The sequence below is a fragment of the Lepidochelys kempii genome, chromosome 2, assembly GCF_965140285.1.
Source record: "Lepidochelys kempii isolate rLepKem1 chromosome 2, rLepKem1.hap1, whole genome shotgun sequence".
In the NCBI taxonomy this organism is placed as follows: domain Eukaryota; kingdom Metazoa; phylum Chordata; order Testudines; family Cheloniidae; genus Lepidochelys; species Lepidochelys kempii.
In genome coordinates this window covers 197,696,625-197,722,555 of record NC_136381.1, presented here as the reverse complement: position 1 = coordinate 197,722,555, position 25,931 = coordinate 197,696,625, and the positions used below count along the sequence as shown (strand labels likewise).

Below are 25,931 nucleotides of genomic sequence, written 5' to 3'. Positions count from 1 at the left end.
TAACTCGCAAGTTTAGCCAAGCCCTGAGAAGTAAATTAGTTGATATTTGAAAAGCTATATAATGTAATGTTTGATCAAGGATGCCTATTCTTGAATACCTCATTCTTTCACTTCAGCAAACTTTGGCTCTCGGGCCATCAGGATAAGCTGCTGGCGGGCAGAGATGGTTTGTTTACCTTGAGCGTCCTCAGGAACGGAGGTAAACCTAAGTAAACAAACTGTCCTGGCCCACCAGCTGCTTACCCTGATGGGCCGGGACAGTAACTGGTGGGGGAAATTTTTTGTGAGGCGGGCCAGGGGAGGATGTCTCTGGCCTAGCTGAGTTGCTCCAGCAGCGTGCTCTGGTGGGCTGTGGCTGGGCGGTGCAGCCGCAGCCTGCCAGCCCCGGACCTGCAGCTACTTCGGAGACTCGGGAGAGAGCAGCGTGGCCAGAAGCAGAGAGACTCTGGCCCCACCTCTTCCCTTCTGGCTCTGCTGGCAGTGCTGCCTCTCCTTGCCCTCTCTGTTGGGCAGAGGGTCTGTGTCCTGCCTCTCCCACTCTATACCCTTTCATAAGCCGACCCCCTTCTCTGATGTGTCCCTTTTTTACTAAAAAAATTTGGCTTATGAACGAATATATATATGGTGTATATAGTCTAAATCAGATACTCACTTGGGGTATGAGCAGATCTGGGAAGTATAACAGTGTAATGTGAGTTTTACGGTTCTGGTGTTCTGAAAAATAATCTATGCAGATTGAGAAGTGTGCATTGAAGGAAACAGACTAGGATGATCTGTAGAACCATGGTGGACAGTAGGCTTTTCTTGACAAATCTCTTTCACTTACATTCTTCAATCTTTGAGTGACTTTATCTCTGCTTGTTAGATGAATCCTAATGTCTTTTTTTCAATTTGGGGATGAAAAGGAGTATAGTATTACTAAATGATGTGTGTTGAATTAATAATGGTCCGAAATGCTATTTTTACTGGGAGATCTGAATTCCATCATCAAAGAGATCAAAATAAGAACTGGGACAGTATTTTAAACATTGAGTTCTGGTCATTCATATTTATTCCTATTGATTTAAATTAATCCAGAAAAGGAGATTTTAGGTTAAGCAGTCTGTTTAGAAAACTAACATCATTAGAAGAGTAAACATAGTAAACTAAAACACAGTTTAAAGTTGTACTTGAGTGTGTTACATTTCTCCACTCTCAATGAATCTGAGTGAAAAATACAAAATATGCATAATGATGAAATGTGGAAGTAGAAGTAGAAAATAATGTTCTGTTTCAATTTACTATTTTTTTTTCAACTACTGTGCAGTTTATATCCAGACCATATTGACAAGCTAGCTAATAAGAAACAGACGCCAGCCTTACCAGCAGTTGTTTCTGGTTCCTTATGCACAGTGAATGATACCAAAACAAAAAGTCAGATAATATTTATATTTGTATCTGATATAACTGTGCATCTTTTGTGATAATCACATGTGCTTGCCTCTTGATTTTAATATCTTCATGTTCTTCTCCTACCTCACTATTCTTTTGATTGTTTGTGCCAGATTTAGTGTGTCATCTATAAACAGTGTTACGTTGTTTCCGCAAGTTGAAATATGGCTTTCCTTGAAACATAGCAATGTTTTTGCTCTCTTGCAGAGGAACTTGAGCTGAGACATGTAGAAAAAGATGTGTTAATTCCAAAAATGATGAGAGAGAAGGCCAGAGAACTATGTTCAGATAAAGTGCAAGGTAAGACCGAAATATTTATCGGAAGACCTGAATTTAATCCTTCACCTCAGTCAAATAGTCAGTGAATTATTATGTATGATTTGCTTCTCATCCATTTGCTTAGAGGCCAGTATTGTAGCTTACAAAATGTCAGACTGGCTTTAGTTCACAGAATCACAGAATATCAGGGTTGGAAGGGACCTCAGGAGATCATCTAGTCCAACCCCCTGCTCAAAGCAGGACCAATCCCCATTTTTTGCCCCAGATCAACTAAACGGCCCCCTCAAGGATTGAACTGACAACCCTGGGTTTAGCAGGCCAATGCTCAAACCACTGAGCTATCCCACCCCCCAAGGTGGGACTTCATGAGACCACCTCTCTCTTTCCCCGCCTATGCTGAAGACAACGAGAACGCTGGGAAGATAAAAACTTTGAACTGAGGAGACTGGTCCCAGGCAGAGAAGGAAATTCAGCTGCATATTAAGAACTGGAACCTGTAAACTCTTTACCAATGTAATGTTGTAACAAGGCACTTGGATAGAAGCTAAGTTAGGCTTAGGGAAATCTTTCAAAGTCTTTGTCTGGAGGGTGTGATGGAAGAGGAAAACAGCAGCAATAACTTCCCCAAAACAATCTCTTCAGTGTTCCTTTAGTGAAAGTGGAATTCCCACGTGTAATCAGTTTACAAGGGGGCTTCCTGACTGTAATATTACATATCTCTGTTTAAAAGAATGTTTCTTGCAGATGTTCTCTACTTTCCATGTGCCTTGGAAAAATTAAGTTTTGGCAGACATGAGAGAGATTTTCTCATGCTAACAGTTGGATTTATTTTTCTATGACAAATGTTTTTGGGTGGTAACATTGGCTAATAGTTATAAAGCAAATTTTTCTAATTATTTCTTTTGCTAAATATTTTGGAGTTGATTAATTTTCTCTTCCAGGAATTGTAAGGATATAGAGTGGGACACAGTCAACAAGTCTGTCCAAATTTAATCGGGATATATCCCAATGGTAGACGAGGAGTATAAGTAGTAGTAAAGAATCAGGAAGCCTGAGCTTGGAATGCTTTTGTGAAGTGTCTGAATGATAGCCTAGTTTACCTCCAGCTAAGTAGAGAAAGTCACAAGAGCAAGCAGATCTTCAGTGAGAAAAGACTTACTTTATGGGCTGGGTGGATTTGATTTAAATCACTAGTTAGGAAGACTCAATTTAATCATGGATTTCTACATAAAAGTGCATTCTTATTGGTTGTTATAACCTTCAGTACATACTCTTCACAACTCAGAGATAGATGTAGGTTTCATTTTTAGAAGGTACACACTACACATTTTTAAAGTGATTTATTTTGAAAACTTTTCAGATTAGTTTTACAGCTATATCAGAAAATGAATGGTTATTTCATTTACCAACGATAAATTACGAAGTCATTGGGAGGGGAACTATCTCCAGTTCAACAGGTTAATCGTTAATATTTGGAGGATTTTCTTGCCATGCTGTATTAGGAGGATAACATCACCAGACAGACATTTAAATTGTTGTTTCAGAGTACCAGCCGTGTTAGTCTGTATTTGCAAAAAGAAAAGGAGTACTTGTGGCACCTTAGAGACTAACCAATTTATTTGAGCATAAGCTTTCATGAGCTACAGCTCACTTCATCGGATGCATTCAGTGGAAAATACAGTGGGGAGATTTATATACACAGAGAACATGAAACAATGGGTGTTACCAGACACACTATAAGGAGAGTGATCACTTAAGATGAGCTAATACAAGCAGGAGAGCGGGGAGGGAACCTTTTGTAGTGATGATCAAGGTGGGCCATTTCCAGCAGTTGACAAGAATGTCTGAGGAACAGTGGGGGGGAATAAACATGGGGAAATAGTTTTACTTTGTGTAATGACCCATCCACTCCCAGTCTCCATTCAAGCCTAAGTTAATTGTATCCAGTTTGCAAATTAATTCCAATTCAGCAGTCTCTCGTTGGAGTCTGTTTTTGAAGTTTTTTTGTTTGAAGAATTGCAACTTTTAGGTCTGTAATCGAGTGACCAGAGAGTTTGAAGTGTTCTCCGACTGGTTTATGAATGTTATAATTCTTAACATCTGATTTGTGTCCATTTATTCTTTTACGTAGAGACTGTCTAGTATGACCAATGTACATGGCAGAGGGGCATTGCTGGCACATGATGGCATATATCACATTGGTGGATGTGCAGGTGAACGAGCCTCTGATGGTGTGGCTGATGTGATTAGGTCCTATGATGGTGTCCCCTGAATAGATATGTGGACACAGTTGGCAACAGGCTTTGTTGCAAGGATAGGTTCCTGGGTTAGAGGTTCTGTTGTGTGGTGTGTGGTTGCTGGTGAGTATTTGTTTCAGGTTGGGGGCCTGTCTGTAAGCAAGGACTGGCCTGTCTGCCAAGATCTGTGAGAGTGATGGGTCGTCCTTCAGGATAGGTTGTAGATCCTTGATGATGCGTTGGAGAGGTTTTAGTTGAGGGCTGAAGATGATGGCTAGTGGCGTTCTGTTGTTTTCTTTGTTGGGCCTGTCCTGTAGTAGGTGAGTTCTGGGTACTCTTCTGGCTCTGTCAATCTGTTCTTCACTTCAGCAGGTGGGTATTGTAGTTGTAAGAATGCTTGATAGAGATCTTGTAGGTGTTTGTCTCCATCTGAGGAGTTGGAGCAAATGCGGTTTATATTATAGAGCTTGGCTGTAGACAATGGATTGTGTGGTGTGATCTGGGTGAAAGCTGGAGGCATGTCGGTAAGTATAGCGGTTAGTAGGTTTCCAGTATAGGGTGCTGTTTATGTGACCATCGCTTATTAGTACCATAGTGTCCAGAAAGTGGATCTCTTGTGTGGACTGGTCCAGGCTGAGGTTGGTGGTGGGATGGAAATGGTTGGAAATCATGGTGGAATTCCTCAAGGGCTTCTTTTCCATGGGTCCAGATGATGAAGATGTCATCAATATAGCGCAAGTAGAGTAGGGGCATTAGGGGACGAGAGCTGAGGAAGCGTTGTTCTAAGTCAGCCATAAAAATGTTGGCATACTGTGGGGCCATGCGGGTACCATAGCAGTGCCGCTGATTTGAAGGTATACATTGTCCCCAAATTTGAAATAGTTATGGGTGAGGACAAAGTCCAGCCACCAGGTTTGCCGTGACATTATCGGGGATACTGTTCCTGATGGCTTGTAGTCTATCTTTGTGTGGAATGTTGGTGTAGAGGGCTTCTACATCCATAGTGGCCAGGATGGTGTTTTCAGGAAGATCACCGATGCATTGTAGTTTCCTCAGGAAGTAAGTGGTGTCTCGAAGATAGCTGGGAGCGGCCTGAGGAGGGAGTCTACGTAGCCAGACAATCCTGCTGTCGGGTGCCAATGCCTGAAATGATGGGGCGTCCAGGATTTCCAGGTTTATGGATCTTGAGTAGCAGATAGAATACACCAGGTCGGGGTTCCAGGGGTGTGTCTGTGTGGATTTGTTCTTGTGCTTTTTCAGGGAGTTTCTTGAGCAAATGCTGTAGTTTCTTTTGGTAACTCTCAGTGAGATCAGAGGGTAATGGCTTGTAGAAAGTGGTGTTGGAGAGCTGCCTCGCAGCCTCTTGTTCATATTCCGACCTATTCATGATGACAACAGCACCTCCTCTGTCAGCTTTTTTGATTAGGATATCAGAGTTGTTTCTGAGGCTGTGGGTGGCATTGTGTTCTGCACGGCTGAGGTTGTGGGGCAAGTGATACTGCTTTTCCACAATTTCAGCCCGTGCACGTCGGCGGAAGCATTCTATGTAGAAGTACAGTCTGTTGTGTCGACCTTCAGGAGGAGTCCACCCGGAATCCTTCTTTTTGTAGTGTTGGTAGGAAGGTCTCTGTGGATTGGTATTTTGTTCAGAGGTGTGTTGGAAATATTCCTTGAGTCGGAGACATCGAAAATAGGATTCTAGGTCACCACAATGTTATGTATTCTGGATTTTTTTCTTCAACAGCAAACATATAATATTTTAACAAAACAAGCATATGAATTTTTGAATGTAGTTAAACATTCAAGTTTTTAAAATAGGTTTGTTTCTGTTAAAATTGTAGCTAAAATAGTTAAATTAAATTTTTTTTTTAAATTAAATAGACTGTCAGCCAGGTCAACATGAGAAATTTAGAATATTGGGTTCTGCAGCTAACTCAGTCGTCTTCACCTTCATTTTCCTGTTTGTTCATAATCTGGAAAAGAAAAAGAAGCTTTCCTGCTTTTTCAGGTCCCAAACGATTTCTCAGTTCAGAATGAATTCGTCTAAAGGAAGAAAATATTCTTTCTATACCAGCAGAAGAAGCTACTGCTGCTAAAAGTCTCTGAATCCAAGTGCTTAAGTGACTTCCACCAGTTCACTGGTATGGCTTTCTTTAAAACATCATCAACAGACATATATTTCTGGAATGGTTCTTATTCCCAAACTGGGTCTCTTTTACGGCCTGCTGCCATTATAGGTTTTCCCTTCTACTGAGAGAATGGTATGGTAAATCTCAAAATCAATGAAGGCTACACTCAGAAAGACCTCAAGGCTTCTGGAATATGCTGCTCAAACAATTTCACTTTTGTTTCTACTGCCTGTCCCTCCCTTCTCAATTTATGTCCAGACTTCTCCTTGTCCAGATATATTCCACCCCCAACCATCTTCTATTCATTGAACTTTTGAAACTTTGTTCTTTTAGAGAGAGGTAAGGGATTGACTCTGTACACAAATTTGCAGAGGGACAATAGGGTTGAGGTCTGTTATTTCTCACCTCTCTATATTTATTTATTTAAAAACATTTTTGCTGTTAGCAAGCATGTTATCTCTGGAGACACAAATCCACAGTTTGAGAACTGCAAAACTAAGCATCTCTGATGGTGATCTGATCTCTTCTAGACTGAGCACTGAGTCCCATTGCATAGATAGAAAGATGAACCTAAATAATCTATACAGAAGCCCCTGGAACCCCATAAGATTGGGTCCCTAATCCATGAACTATTGGAACTCATTTACAAATCTTTTCTTAAACATGACATGAATATATTGTCTCATACTATAGAATTAGAATTTATAATCCCTATTCCATGATGAGATATCTTTGAGTTATAACGTATCTTAAATAAAACTAAATAGCTTTTTTGTCAAAAAGCAGTTTATCAAAAAATCTGATTTTAAATAAAAAAAAAATCATTTATTTTTATCCACCCTGTTTATGGGAACCTGTGAAGGGACATGTCCTCACCCTGGTATGAAGGAGGCTATCAAGCTCCTCTGGGCCTGTTCCATGCTAATGAGGCACACCTGCAAAGCTTGCTCAGCCTGGAGGGGAAGGAGCTTAAAACAGTGAAACTTACCACCAGAAGGGGCAGTGAACAGGAAGAAGGTTGCTCCGTCAGGAGTGCTGGCAACAGAGGGAGCCCAGTTGAGGAGGAGACAACCGTGAGACGCACTACTGCCGAAGTTGCCCTGACCGGTGGCAATATGTGGCTCCAAGAAGAGGGGTAGAAGGTAAACCCCATGGAGGGGCAATCGACTATGCGAGGCTGAGCCCTTAAAACTGATTCTCTAGGGGCTGCCTGAGAGGCTGGTCCTTGTTCCAGCCAGATCTTCTCCCCTTGCAAAGGGAAGAGAAGAACAGGAGCCAAACCCTGGCTTGTGGGCGGTAGCCCGCAGAGAGATTCCGCAAAGGCTGCAAACTCAGGGGGAAAAGAGGGGATAAATGACAGACAGTGAGACCCGGGAGCCCCCCCACAGAGCCTGAGCATAGCTCTGATACACAGTACATCTGGCATGAGTGAGAGAGAGAGAGAGAGAAAATGGATCTGAATAGAGAGCTCACTGTCTGTCATCAAGTTCTATAACAAGAAGGAATTGACTAGGAGGAGATCCAAAGAAGAATGCATTCTGCAAGGAGCCCTGGGGACCCATGAGTTAGACAAAGGTTACACACAACTTATCCAACTATGCTGGTGGATAGCTTGGTCTGATTAAGGGGAGAGAAGTAAACATTAGAATATAAGAAATGACTAGGGTAATGGAGATCTTAAAAAACCCAAAGCATGCACAGCCACTCTTTCTTGCATATCCTATATACTGAGAATGAACTCTGGGAACCTGCACTAGTGCTACAAATATATGGACACACCAGCAGAAATACAGCATTGCTTTAGGACATGGAGGATCATGGCAGAGGATATGTGGCCACTCTTGGAATAATAGCTTCTCTGGAGTCCAGTTGATCAAAATAACAGGACAATACTTTCTGAAGTGATGTCCCTTTCAAAGTAAAGAGATTCCTTTAATGGAGCATGGCAGTTGTGAACAAAACAGTTGAGGGAAGGAACTGGCACAGGTCTCTCACCTCTGTCAGTTTGGCCAAACCCCTAACTTGAGGAGCTACTCTGTATGTGTTTTGGAATTACAGGGAAAGTGGGAGGGATGCGCTAAGAAGTGCAAGAAGAACCCAAGTTCTGCGAACAAGAGAGGAACTGAGAGTATGTGCCAAAGGGAAATGGGATCATGTAATGGGTAGGTTCCGAATCTGCCAGAATTTATTCAGAGCCCCTGTAGTACATACAGCAGCTCCTTCTTTACTTTCTTGCCTTCATAAGTCATAAAACAAAATGTTAGAAGAGGTGTATTTTCATACTCATCATTAAGCAAAACAAATTATCTATTTGAAATTAATATTTTCTATGGGGGGCTAAGTTTAGTTGTTTTTAATACCATTGTGAAATTAATTCTTGGACAGAAGCATGTCTTGTTAGTGTGTAAGGAGAGGTGCTAATCAGAGTAAACAGTACTCCTTGTAATAAAAAAGAAAGCATAAGCACAATTTCTGTCCAAATAGAATCATTAAGCACGCAAAAGTCCTCATGTATGTTTTAGAGAGACAAGGTGGGTGAGGTAGTATCTTTTATTGGACCAGCTTCTGTTGATGAGAGAGAGAAGCTTTCAAGCTTACACAGAGCTGTTCTTCATGTCTGGGAAACTTACTCAGAGTGTCACAGCTAATATATCTTGATCTGAATCACAGTTAAACAACCCCATGACGGGGCATCAGTCAGGCATAATCTTGTTGGAGTTGCCATCTTTTGAGTGAGAGGAAAAAACAAGGTCCTGATTGCATCTGCTAGTTTAACAGCTTATTGTAAAAATAGTGGCATCTCACCTGGCCATGTTTCAATTTGGTTAACTACATTTGCCTATCTAAATGTCTCTCTCACCAACGGAAGTTGGTCCAATAAAAGATACTGCCTCACCTACCTTGTCTCTCTAATATCTTGGGACTGACAGCGCTACAACTACACTGCATATCTAAATTACTGGCATTTCAATTAGATGAGACTCTTCTAGCTTTCTCTTGAAGAGCTTGGCATTGCTAACACTATTTTGACTGCTCCGTCTCTCTCCAGAGCTGGATACATTTCAGTGGTGGGTTAAAGTGATCCCTATATATAACTGAAAAGAATGTTTCTATTGAAAGGTGCTGTATGAATTAATAAGTAATACTGTTGGAAAAACTATTTTGCAGCTAAGATGTTCTGACTGTCTGAAATATACATAGGTCCATTCTTGAAACCTGTCACTAATGGTACACTCTAGTCACCAACATCCATCAGATAAAGTAGTTAAATCTATGGGTTTGTCATCACATTGAATAGAAATATATTGATAATGGAACATTATCTCACAAGTATTGTATCTTATTTTGAAAACACATCCCTCTTCATACAAGTACCACTAGGGAAACTATTTTTGTGTGATATTTTATTTCACTGACATTGCAAGCAATAGCATGTGACATGGTGTGAAATTATATAAGACCTGCCCACCTCTGCCTCAGTGCATTCTGGGTATCATACAGAAATCAGTGATTTCAGAAGACTCTTTATCTAATATGACTGCAGCTATTGCTTTTATGAAAAATGGTTTTTTTAAGCAAAACACATTTTTCTTAAAAACTTAAAATGAAATTCAAAACAAACTTTAAAAGCTAATTCTACAACTTAAAATGTTTAAAATGTTTTTCAAAGTTTAATCACTACAGATTTCAGGAACCCATTAGCACCCAAAGTCTGTAAGTGATATTGGAAAAGTTATATTTGCTTGTAGCAACTGAAATTGACAGGAGTTCTGACAACTTCAGCTGCCAATCCCAATAGTTCCTGGGACTTTGAAGCCTGCTTTTTGTCAGAACAGGGAACACCCATCAGTAATGGTGTTAAACTTTATAAATTTTAGTGGCTGCAGTCTGTGAAGTGCTATATACCATTTTCTCAAGATCACTTATGGCACAGCTAGGACTAGATTCTGCACTGTTATATTTACACCAGTGCAACAGAGAGCAGAATTAAGTCCTTAGGATCTTGGAGTTTGAAATTCTTTAACTTGGTGGCAGGGATGGACATAGAGAGTTCTAAAGACCAAAGTATTTGAATAGTTATAGGTGCAGGGTATGTATTATATATGCCTACATTTTGTGATTTTGGTGTGCATCTCGAGAAAACTTAAAGGAGCCTGATTTTCAGAAGGTGGATGCCCAACACTTAAAATCAGGCCTTTGTTGCTGGAAATTGGGAACCCCAAAACTGTCAGCATCCAAAGTCATTAGTCCCTTTTGAAAATATAGGCCATAATTCATATCCTTTGTATGTTGTATAAAACAAAATATGGACTTTTTTCTCACCCCCAGTCGCAACAGTCAAACTTTTATTCAGTGTTACTGTCGTGTACTATGCCACAGGTAAGAAGTAGAACCATTTTTTTTGTTGCAATCCACTTTAAACCTGAGTTCAACAAGCTATTAGAGATTGCGTGTAGGTGACTGTGTAATTATGATACATAGGTAATAATCACAGTGTTCAGTTAGGAAACTGAGCTAGAAATAAACTTTTTGGAGGCAGATCCAGCTAGCAACAGACTCATCCATCCAAACCTGATTTCATCTCTGACAAGGTGTTTCTTCCATTAGGAAGGTCCACTCATGAATATATGCACACAGTTTGGATGATGTTGGGTCCTACTTGTATTGGCAAATTTTGAAGATTGGACATGCGATTAGTTTCCACTTCAGAATGTTGCTGGGAAACCCTACTGCATGTCTGACTTGGACTACTGCAATTAGAATTTTCTCTCCCTGCCATGTAGGCTTGGCTTTGTGAACTGGACTTTACATTCATTTTTGTGAGAGGTTAGAGTTTATTTTTCTGGAGAAGGGGAGAAAAGGAGTAGTAACACAGGAAGATGTGAGGATATGTTTCCACCCATTGTGTTCTTAAGACTTTCTTGAGACAAACTGCTATGTGAAAAATCTAAAAATGATTTCTGTGGTCAGTAAAAAGTGTATAATTAGAGCAATTGTAGATGCATATGGCTGAATAAACTCTTAAAAACACTTGGCAGCGCTATCAAAGAAGAGTTAGGAAAGTGTTGCTGGCAAAAGGCATTTCCTAATTCCCCTCCCCCAATTTCCCCATTAGCCCTCTTCTGCCCAGGGCCCATATTGATACTTAGTGAAGATGATGGGATGCAACGCTACTGCAGGCTTCCCGACAGTAGAGCATGGCCAGTGTCAACCATAGTTTTAGTTATATACACTTACTCAACAGTCCTGTCACTGGGATAATTTCTGTCCCTTTAGGGGCCACCTGCTCCAGACCATGACCCTTGCACCTGACATATCCAAGACCCACAAAAGGAGAGCCCTAAGCTTGGACAACACTGTGGTGCTGCCTATTTAAATGCCCAAGGACACCTTAAGTAGCACTTCCTACCATATAAATAACGGGCTTATTCTGTTCTCTTACAAGAAATGTAGATAAGAAAATGTGTGAAATACTTAGTAGATCTCAGCTTGATGCTATTCACTGGCATTGCTCATTCTCTTTTGTAATAAAGAGGACCAAGTTCCATTAATCAATGCAAACACTCTCCAGGTGTTGGGACAAATTAACCTGTTGGTTCCTGCCATCAGAGTACTGAAGCACAGCTGACATTGGTTGGTTGGTCCATGACTGACAGCACCAAGAGTTTTATGATCAAGATTTGCCCAGTAGCTAGCATGTTTACAATTTTATTGATCCTGTTTCTCTTGGGAAAATTAAAGCTATATAATGACATTTTTAAAGTTAAGGAATACACCATCCATTATCATAAATGGAATTTGCTCACCTGCCTTGTGTAGTGGTGAAAATGCATTACTAAAATTGAAGTGTTGTATAATCATTAAAATAGAAATTCTGGAACTACTCAGGATTTAGATTATTCAGTAAACTGAGTAATTTGCATAGCAACATCAGACATTGAGGCTTATTAAAAAAATAAAAATATCTAGATAATTATTTAATGAAAACTGAGCCAGCTGACTTTGCCACTCTTTGATTATGCAGATAGAACTCCCTTGCGCACGCGGGCTCTCTCGCGTTTTTGGTTTTTTTTTAAATCTGAAGTTGCTCATTTGTGTTTTGACTGGTTGGAAGATATATAATTGAGATTTGGATGCCAAGTCTGGTTGGATAAATTCAACAAATCATGATTATATGATTGGTATAGCCTTCAATGTGAAGGTAAAAAAAAGTATGCTGCCTTATTATTTGCAGTCTGATTTTTATAGGAAAGGAAAATCAATATAATATGAGAACTTCATTTCAATCCAGCAGCAAAGCTGCAGGTAGAGAGAGGGAGAAATCTTTATCCTCTGCTACTCTGTTTATTATCCAGAATATTAAAATGCCTGTATTATAATAATGTTTAATGTGGCCATTCTGTTTATATATGTAGCTACTCTGAATGGTATTGTACATATGGTGTTGGAGTTTTATGTGTATAACATTTAGATACATTTAGATTATGTTGGTAATGTGTAGTCTTATTTTGAGCCGTTATAAATTAGCTTTTTTCTCCGAACATTGTTGTTGAGAATAGGAAGATGAATCTTTATACTATCACTTTATGCAGAATAGTTTCTATTTTAGAAATACTGATTCAGCCCCATATACTTCCAATGAGCATTTACTCTCATCCTATTTAACTTTGTGAATTAACACAACCTCTAGAGGGATTATCGTTATTGAGTTTTGTTCCAACAAGCTAGGCAAACAGAACAGCTATATGTAAATTACAATTTGAAGAAATTGGACCTAGATCTGTTGATTTCCTTCTGATGCTTTTAGGCCTAGCTCTGTTAAACTAATTAAGACATTTTCAAGGAAATATGAAAGCATATTGTTCATTAATGAAAATGTTGATATTCTAACTAAATGATAGGACTTCCATGAAGACTTGAATAAAACATAATTTAGGGAGGGAACTTTTCCTGTGATTTCTCATGTCATTTCAGCCCAGCTCGTTACAGGAAATGGGTCAGACTGCTAGCTTCACCACTGCAACTTAGGTTGTTTTTTGGAAGGGGTTGGGGGGAGAGAAAGGTGGGGGAATGGAACAGCTTTTACCAGGACAAAGAGAAATGAAATCACTTTCAATGAAAGAAAGAGGCCTCATTATAGCCACCAACAGCAGTTATTGACAGCTACACTTCCTATTAACAAGGAGCATTTAAGAGTTTGGCTGTTGGATCTTTGGACTTGATCTAATTTGCTAGCATTAATTAGTTTCTTTTGAGCACAGACACTTGGTGTTCACAGCTATAGATTTGGAGGACTAATTAGGACAGAAAATTGAACAGAATGGGGTAAGGCATTAACCTTCAGCCATTACCAGCTGGGGCTCTGATAAAGACCACAGAGTCCAAATGCTCCCTATTCATGCAAAGAGTACCCTAATGAATATCAATTTCAGCAAGGTTGCCATATTCCTACCAGGACTGTCTTCATTTTGATTCTTTTACCTTCTATCGTATTTTAATTATCTATACCTAATTATCTGTATTGATAGTTTAATGCCCATAGATGGCACATTTGATGTCAGATTATTTACATTCAGTTTATTAAATCTTTCATTTTGGCTTTCTTAAGAAGCTGATCTTGGTTTATACTTAAGAATCAGAATCTTACATAATTTTCTCCCTACACAACATACATACTGTAATTTTGGCACTGTAAATAGTTAACAAATACCCTTTAACTAGAAGGTTTCAGAGTAACAGCCGTGTTAGTCTGTATTTGCAAAAAGAAAAGGAGTACTTGTGGCACCTTAGAGACTAACCAATTTATTTGAGCATAATCTTTCGTGAGCTACAGCTCACTTCATCGCCTGAGACATTGCTCTAATGTATTTGCATTAATGGCCTGGGCAGGAACTCTGACCCAGCTGACTTAGGGTTAAACAGTAAATTGCTTACGAATGCATTTTCTTCTCAGCTTTTGTGATATACAAGCAATGTGTTGAGGTGTTAACTTGGAGATCCAGTTTCAGGAGGGAAGTTGTTCTTCCAGGTCTGAGACTGATTAAAAGTGCCTGGACACTTGCAGAACTGATGCATTTTTATCCTGTAAAAAAGAGAGGAAGAGAATAGTTGTTTGGTTTTCATACCTTTCTCCAATGGTTGAGTTGGTAGAAGGCATAAATATCAGAGATGGAGTTAACAATTTCTAAACAGTGAAGGGAGAATGAGAACTGGGGAAATATTCCTTTCACTTTACACATTATTCCTGGGCAGTCATTTTAACTCAACTACTCTCACAGCCTCAGCAACTACTTCTGTATTGATGGTTCAGAGGTCTTGCTTCTCCATCTTGATCTTCCTACTTCTGTCCAGTCTCTCAATTCCTACTGTCTTTCTGTCATCACTTGGATAGATCACCACTATTTTATACGGTCCTTAGCTTTCACTGTGTTGAGTTTGTTTCCCCCAAATCACTTCCCTTCCCTTATTTGTCCATTGTTGTTGACAATGTTACCATCCTCTGTCACTTAGGGTAAGTCTAAACAGCAACTAGACATGTGCCAGCCGGCTCAAACTGCGGGGCTATTTCATTGCTGTGTAGACTTTCAGGCGTGGATTGGAGCCTGGGCTCTGGGATCCTCCCATCTCACAGCGGGGTCTGCACCTCTATGTGAAATTTTATAGGGGTCTGCAAACGAAAAAAGGTTGAAAACCACTGGTTTATGCAAAGGAATGGTCTTGTGGCCAATTAAGTCAATTTTAGGACAGCTTTGCGCAGTGGTGGAGTGATGCACAGCTGCTGGAGGATCTGTTCCATAGTGTGTTTTTTTTTTTTCCTTATTATTTTTTATTTGTATTACCGTAGCGCCTAGGAGCCCTAGTCATGGACCAGAATCCCATTGCTATAGGTACTATACACCTATACAACAAAGAATTTATAATCTAAATGTAAGACAAGATCTCAGCTATCTATAGATAGACAAGGGACTACAAAGTAGCAATGAAACACTGTTGGTCAGCATAATAGGAAGTGGTCTGGTTTCAGCACTCCAGTGGCCTAACCTCTGTCAGGTTTATTTAGGCATCACAGCAAAGGAAAGTTTTAAGGAGAGATTTAAAGAAGCATAATGAGGTAGCTTATATACAGTGTTGGCTAATTCCTCATAGTTTCCCTTCCCAGAAATTTAGTACTTGATTCAGCTCTTGTTTATATTGCGGGTAGTCACTTGTCTGTCACTCTTACCACTTATTTGTGAGTACATGCTTGGGTTTCTTTCAGGGTAATTAATATTACACCTTACATCGGTGGAAATAGAAATCTACAGATACTCTGACATATGAAGCGTATGTCACATATAGCTACTCTGAAAATAACATTGGAATAATGTGTTACTATGGAATAGCTGCACATGGTAATGCATATTGTTAACAAGTGCTTGCTACAGTACTCTGGAAATGCAACATATGACTTCCACAGCTATCTTAACTGCATCTGCTTAACCATTTAAAACTGTTCCTTGGCAACTTAAACAGTAATTCCCCCCCTTTCACTCTACATTCAGGAATAATGCAGTTGGTACTAATGCAGTTCGTGTAAGTAAACCTAAAATTTCAAGAGGTCATGCTATATTCCTTATGTATCTGCATAAATATTTACATACTGTATACATTATTAATATTACCCTGGGGTTACTTTCACACTGGAAATAGGTTATTTTTCTACTGTTGAAGTCAATGTGTCTGCTGTGGAAATGATTAAGTTCAACAGTGGAAAATTGACTATGCTTTTGATTAAAAGAGCCATTGGTTAAGTGATTCTCATTGTGTAGTCAAAACTGCAAACCAATAGCAGAAAAGCTTTCAACTAGTTGATCTCATAAAGCAGATATAATGCACCCAAAGTCAGACTAGAAATAAAAAGGATGCTTCCATCCACAGCTTTTACCTGAAAATCCTGGAATTCTTGGGTACCCAGAAGCATCAACTTGATCGTGCAACTTCCCTTACAAAAGGTGGGCTAAATCCTCAATAACAGTGGGAAGCCACTTCACCATTACCACACTTTTCAGATGTTTCTTCCTCCCAACCAGCATCAGCTACCACAGCAATGGAGCCATATCAGAGCCTAGATAGATAAATAGATCTCACTTTCATGTAGACTGAGCCGTGGCTGTAACTTGCTCTTATTCAAGTCCCAGTCTCCACTACACACACACACATGCACCGCAAAGAGACTCCACCATTCAGGTCAGATGAAAAAGAATTAAGCTGTGTGTCATTCACTTACTGATAGTATATTAGTTTGAACTGTCCCCACTCTTTCCCCTTCAGCTCACCTCATTTAACAGGATGACGACCCAACAGAACTCTGCGGAATGCCATATTACACAGCCTTTGGGGCATTTAAGTAATTGCCCAGCGTTACCTCTGGGATTGACTAGGTGAAAGAAAAGATTGGGACTAGAATTGGTTGGGAATTTTCTTCAGGAATGATTTTCCTGTGGAAAATCCAGTTATCTCAAACTTAAATTTTGATTTTTGTAGAAAATTTTCAAACCACCACCACCAGGAAAATGAAATATTTCATTTCAGGTCTGGTCAACCGAAATTGGAATATTTCCTGTCCTGAACTGCCGTGAAATGCTTGGTTTTGAATCAGTTCAAAAAACCATAAAACTGCATTCCTTTGTGTTGTGCGTCATTACACGGCCCTGGGTACATTATGGGAAATGTAATCCAGCCAGGGAGCCTGGCCCATAGAGAGAGAATGAGGGTCAGAATTACAACTCCCATCAGGCAACAGGGAAATGCAGTTCAGTTCAGCAAACTGAAGTGAAACATTTTTATTCCAGGAATGTCAGATTGTTTTGTTTCTGTTGAAAATGTTGAAATGTTTCAGTGTTTCTAAATTGACAATTTTCAGAATTTGTCCCATCAAAATTTTGACATTTCAACTTTTTGTTTCATTTAAGAGTGTAAATACAAAATACTGGAATTTCCTGCGGGACAGAAATACTGAATTTTGTGCCATCTAATTGAGACCATTGAAGGGTAAGGCCATCTGCCCTTTGTCCCAAAGTGCTTGTCCTTCTTGACATAGTACTTAATGGAGCCCTTGGTAACAAGATAGCTACAAAACTTAATGGCTTATTAAAAAAAGTTGTTCTATATTATTGACTAAAAGCCCATTATACTCCCATTTGTAAAACCCCTGAATACATTTATAATCATCATTATTGTAGTTATTGTTCATATGGTATAGTAGATGTATATGGCACTTTTAAGAAAAATAAGAAGACAGGTCTCTGGCCCAAAGAGTGTACAGTCTTACTCACAGGTATGATGGTTAATCAAGGAGGGGGAGTATAGAGAGGACAAAGGTTACAGGAGTACAAGATCCATGGGAGCTTTAAGATGCAGATGCATAAACATCTGATTAGTTAATTTTTTATAAAGAATATTAAATTTTTTTAAAATTAAGATCAGAAGACTCGCCAAAAGTAGAAGGATCTGGAGGAGTGCAAGGCTAGGTGGTGCACAGGATCAGGATGGATACCACCAGCTGGGGAAGGTGTGGAGTCGTTCTGGGTGAAAAGTGGCCAGGGACTGCCAAGTTGGCAGAGTGGGGGAAGTTGGTCAGGCAGAAGTTGGGCTGTGAGGGTGAGCTATTACAATATTGGAATGGGGAGCATAGAAGATAATATTTATGTAGTAGTTAGATTTGAAGGGAATGTTGCAAAAATCAGGTTAGCCATAAGAGGAGGCGGTTGCAGGGGTTGAGATGAGAGATGACTAAGGCCTGGTCTACACTGGGGTGGGAGGGATCGATCTAAGTTACACAACTTCAGCTATGTGAATAATGTAACTGAAGTCAGCATACTTAGATCTACTTAATGTGGTGTCTTCACTGCAGTAAGTTGACTGCTGACGCTCCCTCGTCAACTCCGCCTGTGGCTCTCGCTCCAGTGGAGTACCGGAGTCGACGGGAGAGCGCTTGGCGGTCAATTTATCGCATCTAGACTAGACCCAATAAATTGACGTCTGCTGGATCAATCACTGCCCGTCGATCCAGCGGGTAATGTAGACAAGCCCTAAGGCAAGAACCTGAGGTTTGGTAGTAGGAATAGGGAGGAAGAGAGAGATTTTGGGGAGATAAAGGAAGAGCCCAGCAACATCTAACCTGGATAACAATCAGAGAGTATATAGAGAGAAGAGTCATTTTCTCACTCAAATGAAGCCATTTTAACAGGAAGCAGTTCTGTTTGTCTCTGATTCAGCAAGATGCTTAAGCATGTCCCGAACTTTAAGCATGTGAGCGGACCCATTGTGATATTAAATCAGTTACTCACATCCTTAAATTCAGTTATGTGCTTAAATACTTTGCTAAATTGGGATCTTAGTTTATTTGGGGAGGATTACTAGCCTCTACTCCTTGTTGATATTGACACACTTCTTTAGCTTGTACTTACATTACTCGTGGACTTCTTTATGCTGATCTGTGTTGATGCCGAATTTTTGTCGTCATCTACTGCAAGAAGAAAATAATTCTGTGCAAACGATACAACTTTGGAGTTTTTTGCATATAGACTTTTATTACATGTAATTCATAGTCTACATACTATGTTAGTAGTGTATTAATCTTACAGTTAAAATTGGTGGATGAATATTTCACAGTGACGAACAGTTAAAGACAACAGGTAGGACTTTCAGAAGTGCTCAGGATTGTCCTAATTGTGCACTGTGCCGTTGATTTCTGTGGGAGCAGAGTTTGTATATGTCTAATATCTGGATTGCAGTGTTAAATAGACTTAAGTGCTCTGCAGCATGTTTTAACAGGCAACAATTTCCTGTATTGAGAGTAATGTCCTTATGAGTTAGAACAACTCCACCAAATTTGCAAATATTGGCAAATCCCTGTTATACTCTACTGCTGCAACTGAAGGGGCTCTTCTTTGAAAAATACTTTTTTTATCAAAAGAATGAACAGATGTTTTATTTTCAATAAAAAAGTCAATATTTCTTGAGGGGTGGGGGGGGGGGAAGGAGAGGAATACGAAGCAGCTATGGTGTGAATATAAGTCCATAGAATACTTTTTAAACACTCCTGTGCACTTGGAGGGTTCCCAATAATGGTCTGAAGTAAAAGCAAAAATTTAAAGGAAAAGTTTGGGACAGTCTGTAAAAACGTAAGAAATTGTTCATTTATTTTTATAGGATGGCTGCTGGTGGTGTTAGTGCTCATTCCCCACTATTAGTTATGAGAGGCATATGACCGTGACTTTAAAATACAAAAGTTTTAACAGGATATTTGGATTCTCAGCCTGCAACTCAAATATTAGACTTCAGTCAGTTACTTTTTTCAGGCTTTGGGGTAGTAGTTTTATGCAGTGAATCTGAACTCTAGTCAAAATAATTGGTAAGGGCAGCAATGAAAACTACTTTTCCTCTCCCCCCTCCCCCCGCCCTCCAGTTAATCTTTGCTATCCCTTGGCAGTTCTGGTTTCCTCCTTCATTTCTTCCTTCTCTTTGCTAAAATTTTTACAACAATCCTTGCTAACATACATAAACTTTTGTGATAGTCTCCTTTCCATTCATCTTGGTGTGGGGGGATGATGACAATGACCAGGTATTTCATTTAGATCCCCAGAATTCCCTCAGGAGTAAAATTGCGTGACTGCATGCCTGCAGAAAACACCCCACCCCCAACCCCCGCAGAATTCTTGTGCTTCCCTGCAGAAAACGACAGGGAAGTTGCATGGGGCTGGGGGGTGACCATGGATGCAGTTTGGGGGGGAATGGCCCCCCAAACAGAGGCAAGGCATGGGGGGGCACACGGGGTTGTGTGCCACTGCCCCCCATCATTTCTGCAAATGTAGAGCTGTCTAGCTGAAGGAGGCTGCATTTCAGCTCCACCGACTCTGCAACTAAACGCCACCTCCTGGGTGCCAGTCGTGTTCCCCTTCTGTGCGCTGGGAGCCTTCCTGTTTTCTGTGCAACCGAGTGTCCATGGTGGGGCTGGGTAATAGGGCTGCCCATTCTGGTTGGAAGTATTCGTGCAGATTTAATCACCTGACATCATCTTTCATCCCTGGAGACTCGAGGCCAATTTTGGAGGGTTGGCAACCCTACCGGGTAAGGGGTGTGTGGGGGAAATGAGGGAAGGAGAGTGAGGGGGTTGGGGAAGGAAGATGGGTGGAATAGGGCAGGAGGAGGGGGGTGTGGGGAGGCGGAAGAAAAGGGGATAGGAGAATCACGGGGGAAGTGGGAGCCCAGCATGCAGTGTCCCCTTGGCAGCAGCTGGGGCTTCCCCATTAAGCAGGCCCATTAAACCCTCACCCTACCTCTACACCTGGATCCTGCCAATGAGCCCCCCCCACATCCAGAACCCCACCCCATTGAGTCCTAGCGAGCTGCACCTGGACCTCCTTCCCATCAAGCCCACTCCCCGAGCACCCGGACCCCCCACTGAACCTTCCACACTCAGACCTTCCACCCATCGAGTCCCATCCCCCCCACCTTCACCTGGATCCCCTGCAGAGTCCCATTGCCCCGCACCCAGATCCCCCTGCAATGAGTCCCTGTGCATCCAAATCTCCCACTGAGCCTCCCGCACCCAGATTACCCCACACAGAAACCGGTCATCCCATGCCTGGATCCCCCCTCATTAAGCCCCTCCACACTTGGATCCTGCTGGGCTGAGCCTGCCCATCCACACGTGGCGCAGAGGGACAGGGCCCCAGGGTGTTTTTGGGGTAGGCCCAGCCCTTGCACTGTGTCAGGGTTAGGTACAGCCTCACTGCCAAGTCCTTGTACTGTGGAAGATGGGGGGGCTTCAGGGTGATCTTTCACCTCAACGCAGCCAGTGGTCTGTGCTCCCCACTCCAAATCATTGTGAAGATGCTTCAGCTCCATTAAATCGTTTTATCAGTGACCTTTAAAATATGGTGTCCTTAATGGAGGCATTGACTGAAGGAGTCCTTAGCGTAAGTGTCCTTATCTGCTCCTCTCAGCTTTGTCAACCACTGTTGGTTAAACATGTCGGGGAGGCGGGGGAATATAAAATTCCAGCAGACATGCAGAAAAATGCTAATTTTAAACACTGAAAACGACTTGAACAGATTTTTCTCAAATCTTGAATTGTTTTTCCTTCCTCAGTGGGGACTTTAATACAAATCGATTTTGATGTTTTTCTTCAGCTATGCTGGAGTTAAGGGAATGCAAGAGTTTTGGAACATATGGATAAAGTGTGATGTTTCTCTCCCCCAAATATTCACGAAACTCAAAATGGCTGAACTGTTTTTGCTTACACTTTCCAGAAACATTCACTGCGGGGCTGAGATCAAGCATGGACACTACAACTCAGAAGGAATTCTTATGGCATCACTAGAAGATGTTACTTAGTGGGGATAGTTTAATTGTTTGTCCCTCTCTCTCAGCAGATTAATAATAACCCTAACCTTCCCTGCTGTTTTGCCCTTCTTCATTTAGGCCCCAATTCAGGAAAGTTCTTAGGGATGTACTTAAGCACATATTTATTTGAGATAGTACTTAAGCACGTTCTGAACTTTAAGCACATGAGTAGTTCCATTCACTTCATTGCAGCTACTCACGTACTTAAATTAATCAAGGCTCTAATTGGACTATTCCACTAGTGTCACTGGTGACAAAAAGTGGAAGATTTTTATTGTCCTGAGTAGGGAAACATGGAAATGCAAAGATTGGTGGTGTTTTTTTTTTCTGTTTTTTTTTCACTGATGAAAGTTGCCAGATTGCAGCACTAGAAAATGAAGTCTTCTGTTTATTGACAAGAGGTTAACCTTTGGAAACTGAAATGCAAATGTTCCTAGGTTGTCCCACCAATGTACCTCAATTCTGACCTCAAGGGATCACCTCTAGGGGTTAGAAAGAGTTCAGTCTGTATTTTCACCAATTCTTTATCCTCTACATTTATTCTTTTAATTGTATATAGTGATTTTGGTGATGTGGGCAGCTCTCCATTAGAAATTGGACTGTTTCATCAGTTTTTCACATAAGCCATTAAATGGGCATTTGATTTTAATTATTTCTGTAGGGTGATTTATACAGCACAAATGGTCTGCATGGCAGAAACAATACTCTAAACTGTCTAGTCCTCTTGCTCTCAAGGTCTTTAAAACCTGCACTGATAGTGCAGAATGTAATGAGGATTTTTTTAACTAATTACTGATTTGGCAATAATAGATGGTCATGAAGTTTTGTAAAGCTCATAGCACCTTCTTCTCTCTCCTCCAATTTCAGTGTGATAACCTTGTTAAGGGTATGATCCAGAGCTCCCTTTTTTGGCTTTTCTTAGACTGTTCTGAGGAAGTATGGTCTGGTGGTTATGGCACTAGTGTGGGACTCAGGAGACCCATGTTCAGTTTTCTGCTCTGGCACAGACTTCCTGTGTGACTGCTGGCAAGTAACTTAGTCTCTCTGTGCCTTGGTTCCCCATCTGTAAAATGGGAATAATAGTACTTCCCTACATCACACAGTGTTTTGAGGATAACTACATTAAAAAGATGGTGACGTGCTGTGATATTATGGTAATGGGAGCCAGATAGGGTGGAGGAGGTTTTGCCCTCCCGTCTCTTCCGCATCAAAGATTCTAGGACCCCTAGTAGCTCTACAAAATCCACAGAGGGGCCCTTGAGCTCTGGGGACATCTGCTGTAGACTCCTCAGTGAGCTGCCTTTTTCTTCCCACTTCAAGGATCTTCCACTGTGTGAAAGGTGGCTCCAGTGAAATGTTATCATCTTCCAGCTACATTAACATGTCAGCAGATTCCTTGCAAGATGGATTGGGAAGACATGTCCCCTTCTGGCGTGCTTCTCCCTTGTGCAGCAAGGTCTGGTGAAAAGTGGGGACAGTGCTTCAGAGACTGTTCATGAAGACGGTAGGAGGATTCATTGGAGTTCGCATGTGCACAGAAAGAATTCACCACTCACCAACCTCAGGAGAATGCTCCGCTCCCTAGTCAGTAACAGAAACTGAACTCTACGAAGTGAGTGTATCGGAATCTGACTCTTCATGATCCCAGATCTTTAGAATTATTTCCCCCAAGTGTTTCAGTTCACCTTTAATGATGGGACTAGATTGAGTTCACTGTGTGGCTAGCCCTCAGTACATCACCTGAATACCTTCACCAGACCTGAAGAAGAGCTCTGTCTCTATCACCAACAGAAGTTGTTCCAATAAAATATATTACGTCACCCACCTTACGTGGCTCATCCTGGGACCAACATTGCTACAATTACATTTTATATGTCATCTAAGACAGTCTAAAGAAGAGATTAATCTATTTTTTCTAGATTTTTATTTTAATTTCCTGCTGCCCTCTCTTCCCTTTCAGGGCTCATAAAATACTTGCTATATAAAACTTAAACCATGGGTAGTGTGCAAGTAGGGCCAGACAAATATCCCAGCATGTCCTCCATCTGTTCTGCTCAACTGTATCTCATTCCAAGGCAAACCCATCATTATAGACCCAAATTCACGCTTGTCACAGTCTCAGGCAAATATATTTTCACCCCGCTATTGCCTTTAAAAAAACCCACAACAGAAGCACAGAATATTCTGAGCTGAATAATAGTCTCATATTGTGGAAACCTTTATATTAAAGAAATGATGCCAATATGACTTCAGTCTTCTTTTGCCCACGTGCTCAGGGTTTAGCTGATTGCCATATTTGGGGAAGGAATTTTCCTCCAGGGCAGATTGGCAGAGATCATGGGGTTTTTTTGCCTTCCTCTGCAGCGTGGGGCACGGGTCACTTGCTGGAGGATTCTCTGCACCTTGAAGTCTTTAAACCACGATTTGAGGACTTCAAAAGCTCAGACATAAGTTAGGGGTTTGTTACAGGAGTTGGTGGGTGAGATTCTGTGGCCTGCGTTGTGCAGGAGGTCAGACTAGACGATCATAATGGCCCCTTCTGACCTTAAAATCTATGAATCTATGATTCTTGTGAGTTTTTGTTCAAATGAGGTCCTTGATATTGTGGCTCACTGTTGCAGTTGAAAGGAGTTTGTTCCGCATTTGAGCTTTGTTAAATTGAGAACTTTAATCACTACTGCCCATCCAGAGACAATCTATATTAAATGGGCAGCTGTAATGTGATTTGAGCATGAAAAGGGCTCACTTCTTTTAAATGAAAAAATAGAAGATTGAAGGAAATAGTTTACATAATCTGTAAACTAGTTAAGCAGCTGAATATTTAAGATGGTTGAAATTGAAGCTTAGTTGCCCTCTAGGGGTTTTATGTTAATACAACACATGTTAGGTTTTGATTTTTGAAAGGAAAGGTATCAGAGATCCTTGAAATACCTACCTAGTGAAGAGGGTGTTCTGTTTTTGTTTTTTTAATAAATAATAGTTCACCTGGTTCAGAGCCTGGAAGCAGTTAAGTAAAGACTTTGTGCTAGATTCTGAATTCATTTCCAGGGGGGAGCACATCCACGGTAATTATACTTAAATCAGTGGAGTTACTCCATATTATCCAACTGTAAACGAGTTCAGAATAATGCTCTGTTTTCAACCTCTAATGGGGCCTAGCTATTATTTATTTGTGAATCTATGAAAATGCTTCAACTGTGTTTGGAGCTCACATCGCAAGAGGGCTTATCTAAATAGACAAGATGGGCAAAGGGTGGGAGGGGAAACAGAGTCACAGTTGAAGTGACTTGATCATGGCCAATCGATGGGTCAGTGGCAGAGGAGAATTGTGGTCTCTTGTGTCTCCTGTCTAGTGTCCTGTCCGTTAGATATTGCTCTCTCTCTCTCATCCTGCAAAGATCTGAGTACCCTCAGCTCCCACTGACTCTGAGAATTAAAGACTCTCTGCTTTCCACAAGTTCATGATCTTGTTGCTCAACAACCCCTTTCACCCATGTCTTTTATTTCTGTTTTGGGTCATTCTCCCTTCCCTCCATATTTGCTTCTCATCTTCATCTTTCTGACACCCAGATATCAACTCCCAGCTACAGTCTACCAAAAATTAAGTCTCAGATAAATCTGTAGTGAACTAACAATATCTTGTGGTTTCAGAGTGAGGTCATTTATGTGGAGAACTTTCTGTGAATCTTGCCTCATAGAAGCCAGCGAACAGTGTTAAAACTGTGATGGAACTTGCATTCATTTTTGAAGTTTTATTGCAGTATGGACATCATTATGGAAATGGCCCACCTTAATTATCACTTCAAAAGGTTTTCTCTCCTCCCACCCCACTCTCCTGCTGGTAATAGCTCATCTTAAGTGATCACTCTCCTTACAATGTATATTTTTTCATGGTCTGTGTGTATATATAAAATCTCCTCACTGTACTTTCCACTTTATGCATCCGATGAAGTGATCTGTAGCTCATGAAAGCTTATGCTCAGATAAATTGGTTAGTCTCTAAGGTGCCACAAGTCCTCCTTTTCTTTTTGCGAATACAGACTAACACGGCTGCTACTCTGAAACCTATCATTATGACTGACTTTTCATTACCAAACTGCTGGGAGAGCAATTCGTCGGAGTTGAGCAGTCCTATCTCATTTTTGTCTGGTGTAGAATGTTTGTGTTGTGGAAAGAGACATGACCAGAATGCTCTTCTAAAACAAAGCTATATCATCTTTGTCTAAATTATAAACATGCAGGTTTTGCTCGTAGTTTTCTAATGGGATGTACAGATAATATTTCAGTTACATTTTTTAAAGTACAATTGGGTGTTTAAATATTGTTCTTTTTTAATGCAAACAGCTTTAGCTCTTCCTGTCTCATTACTCTTATGAAAAGATAGGTATTCCTTTTGCGGTATATTACTTTTAAAAACTATTTCTGTCATTCAAATTAAAAGCTTTGGGGAAAAAACACCCTTCAA

General features: G+C 40.7%; 1 protein-coding gene across 1 annotated transcript in view; it reads left to right on the top strand.

The window, feature by feature from the left end:
* CMC1 (C-X9-C motif containing 1) overlaps positions 1–25,931 on the top strand; it is a 69,064-nt gene that overhangs the window by 17,722 nt on the left and 25,411 nt on the right. The window contains exon 2 of the mRNA XM_073333409.2: positions 1,639–1,731. Coding sequence (XP_073189510.1) covers positions 1,639–1,731 — 93 coding nt within the window. The remainder of the gene's footprint in view (positions 1–1,638; positions 1,732–25,931) is intronic.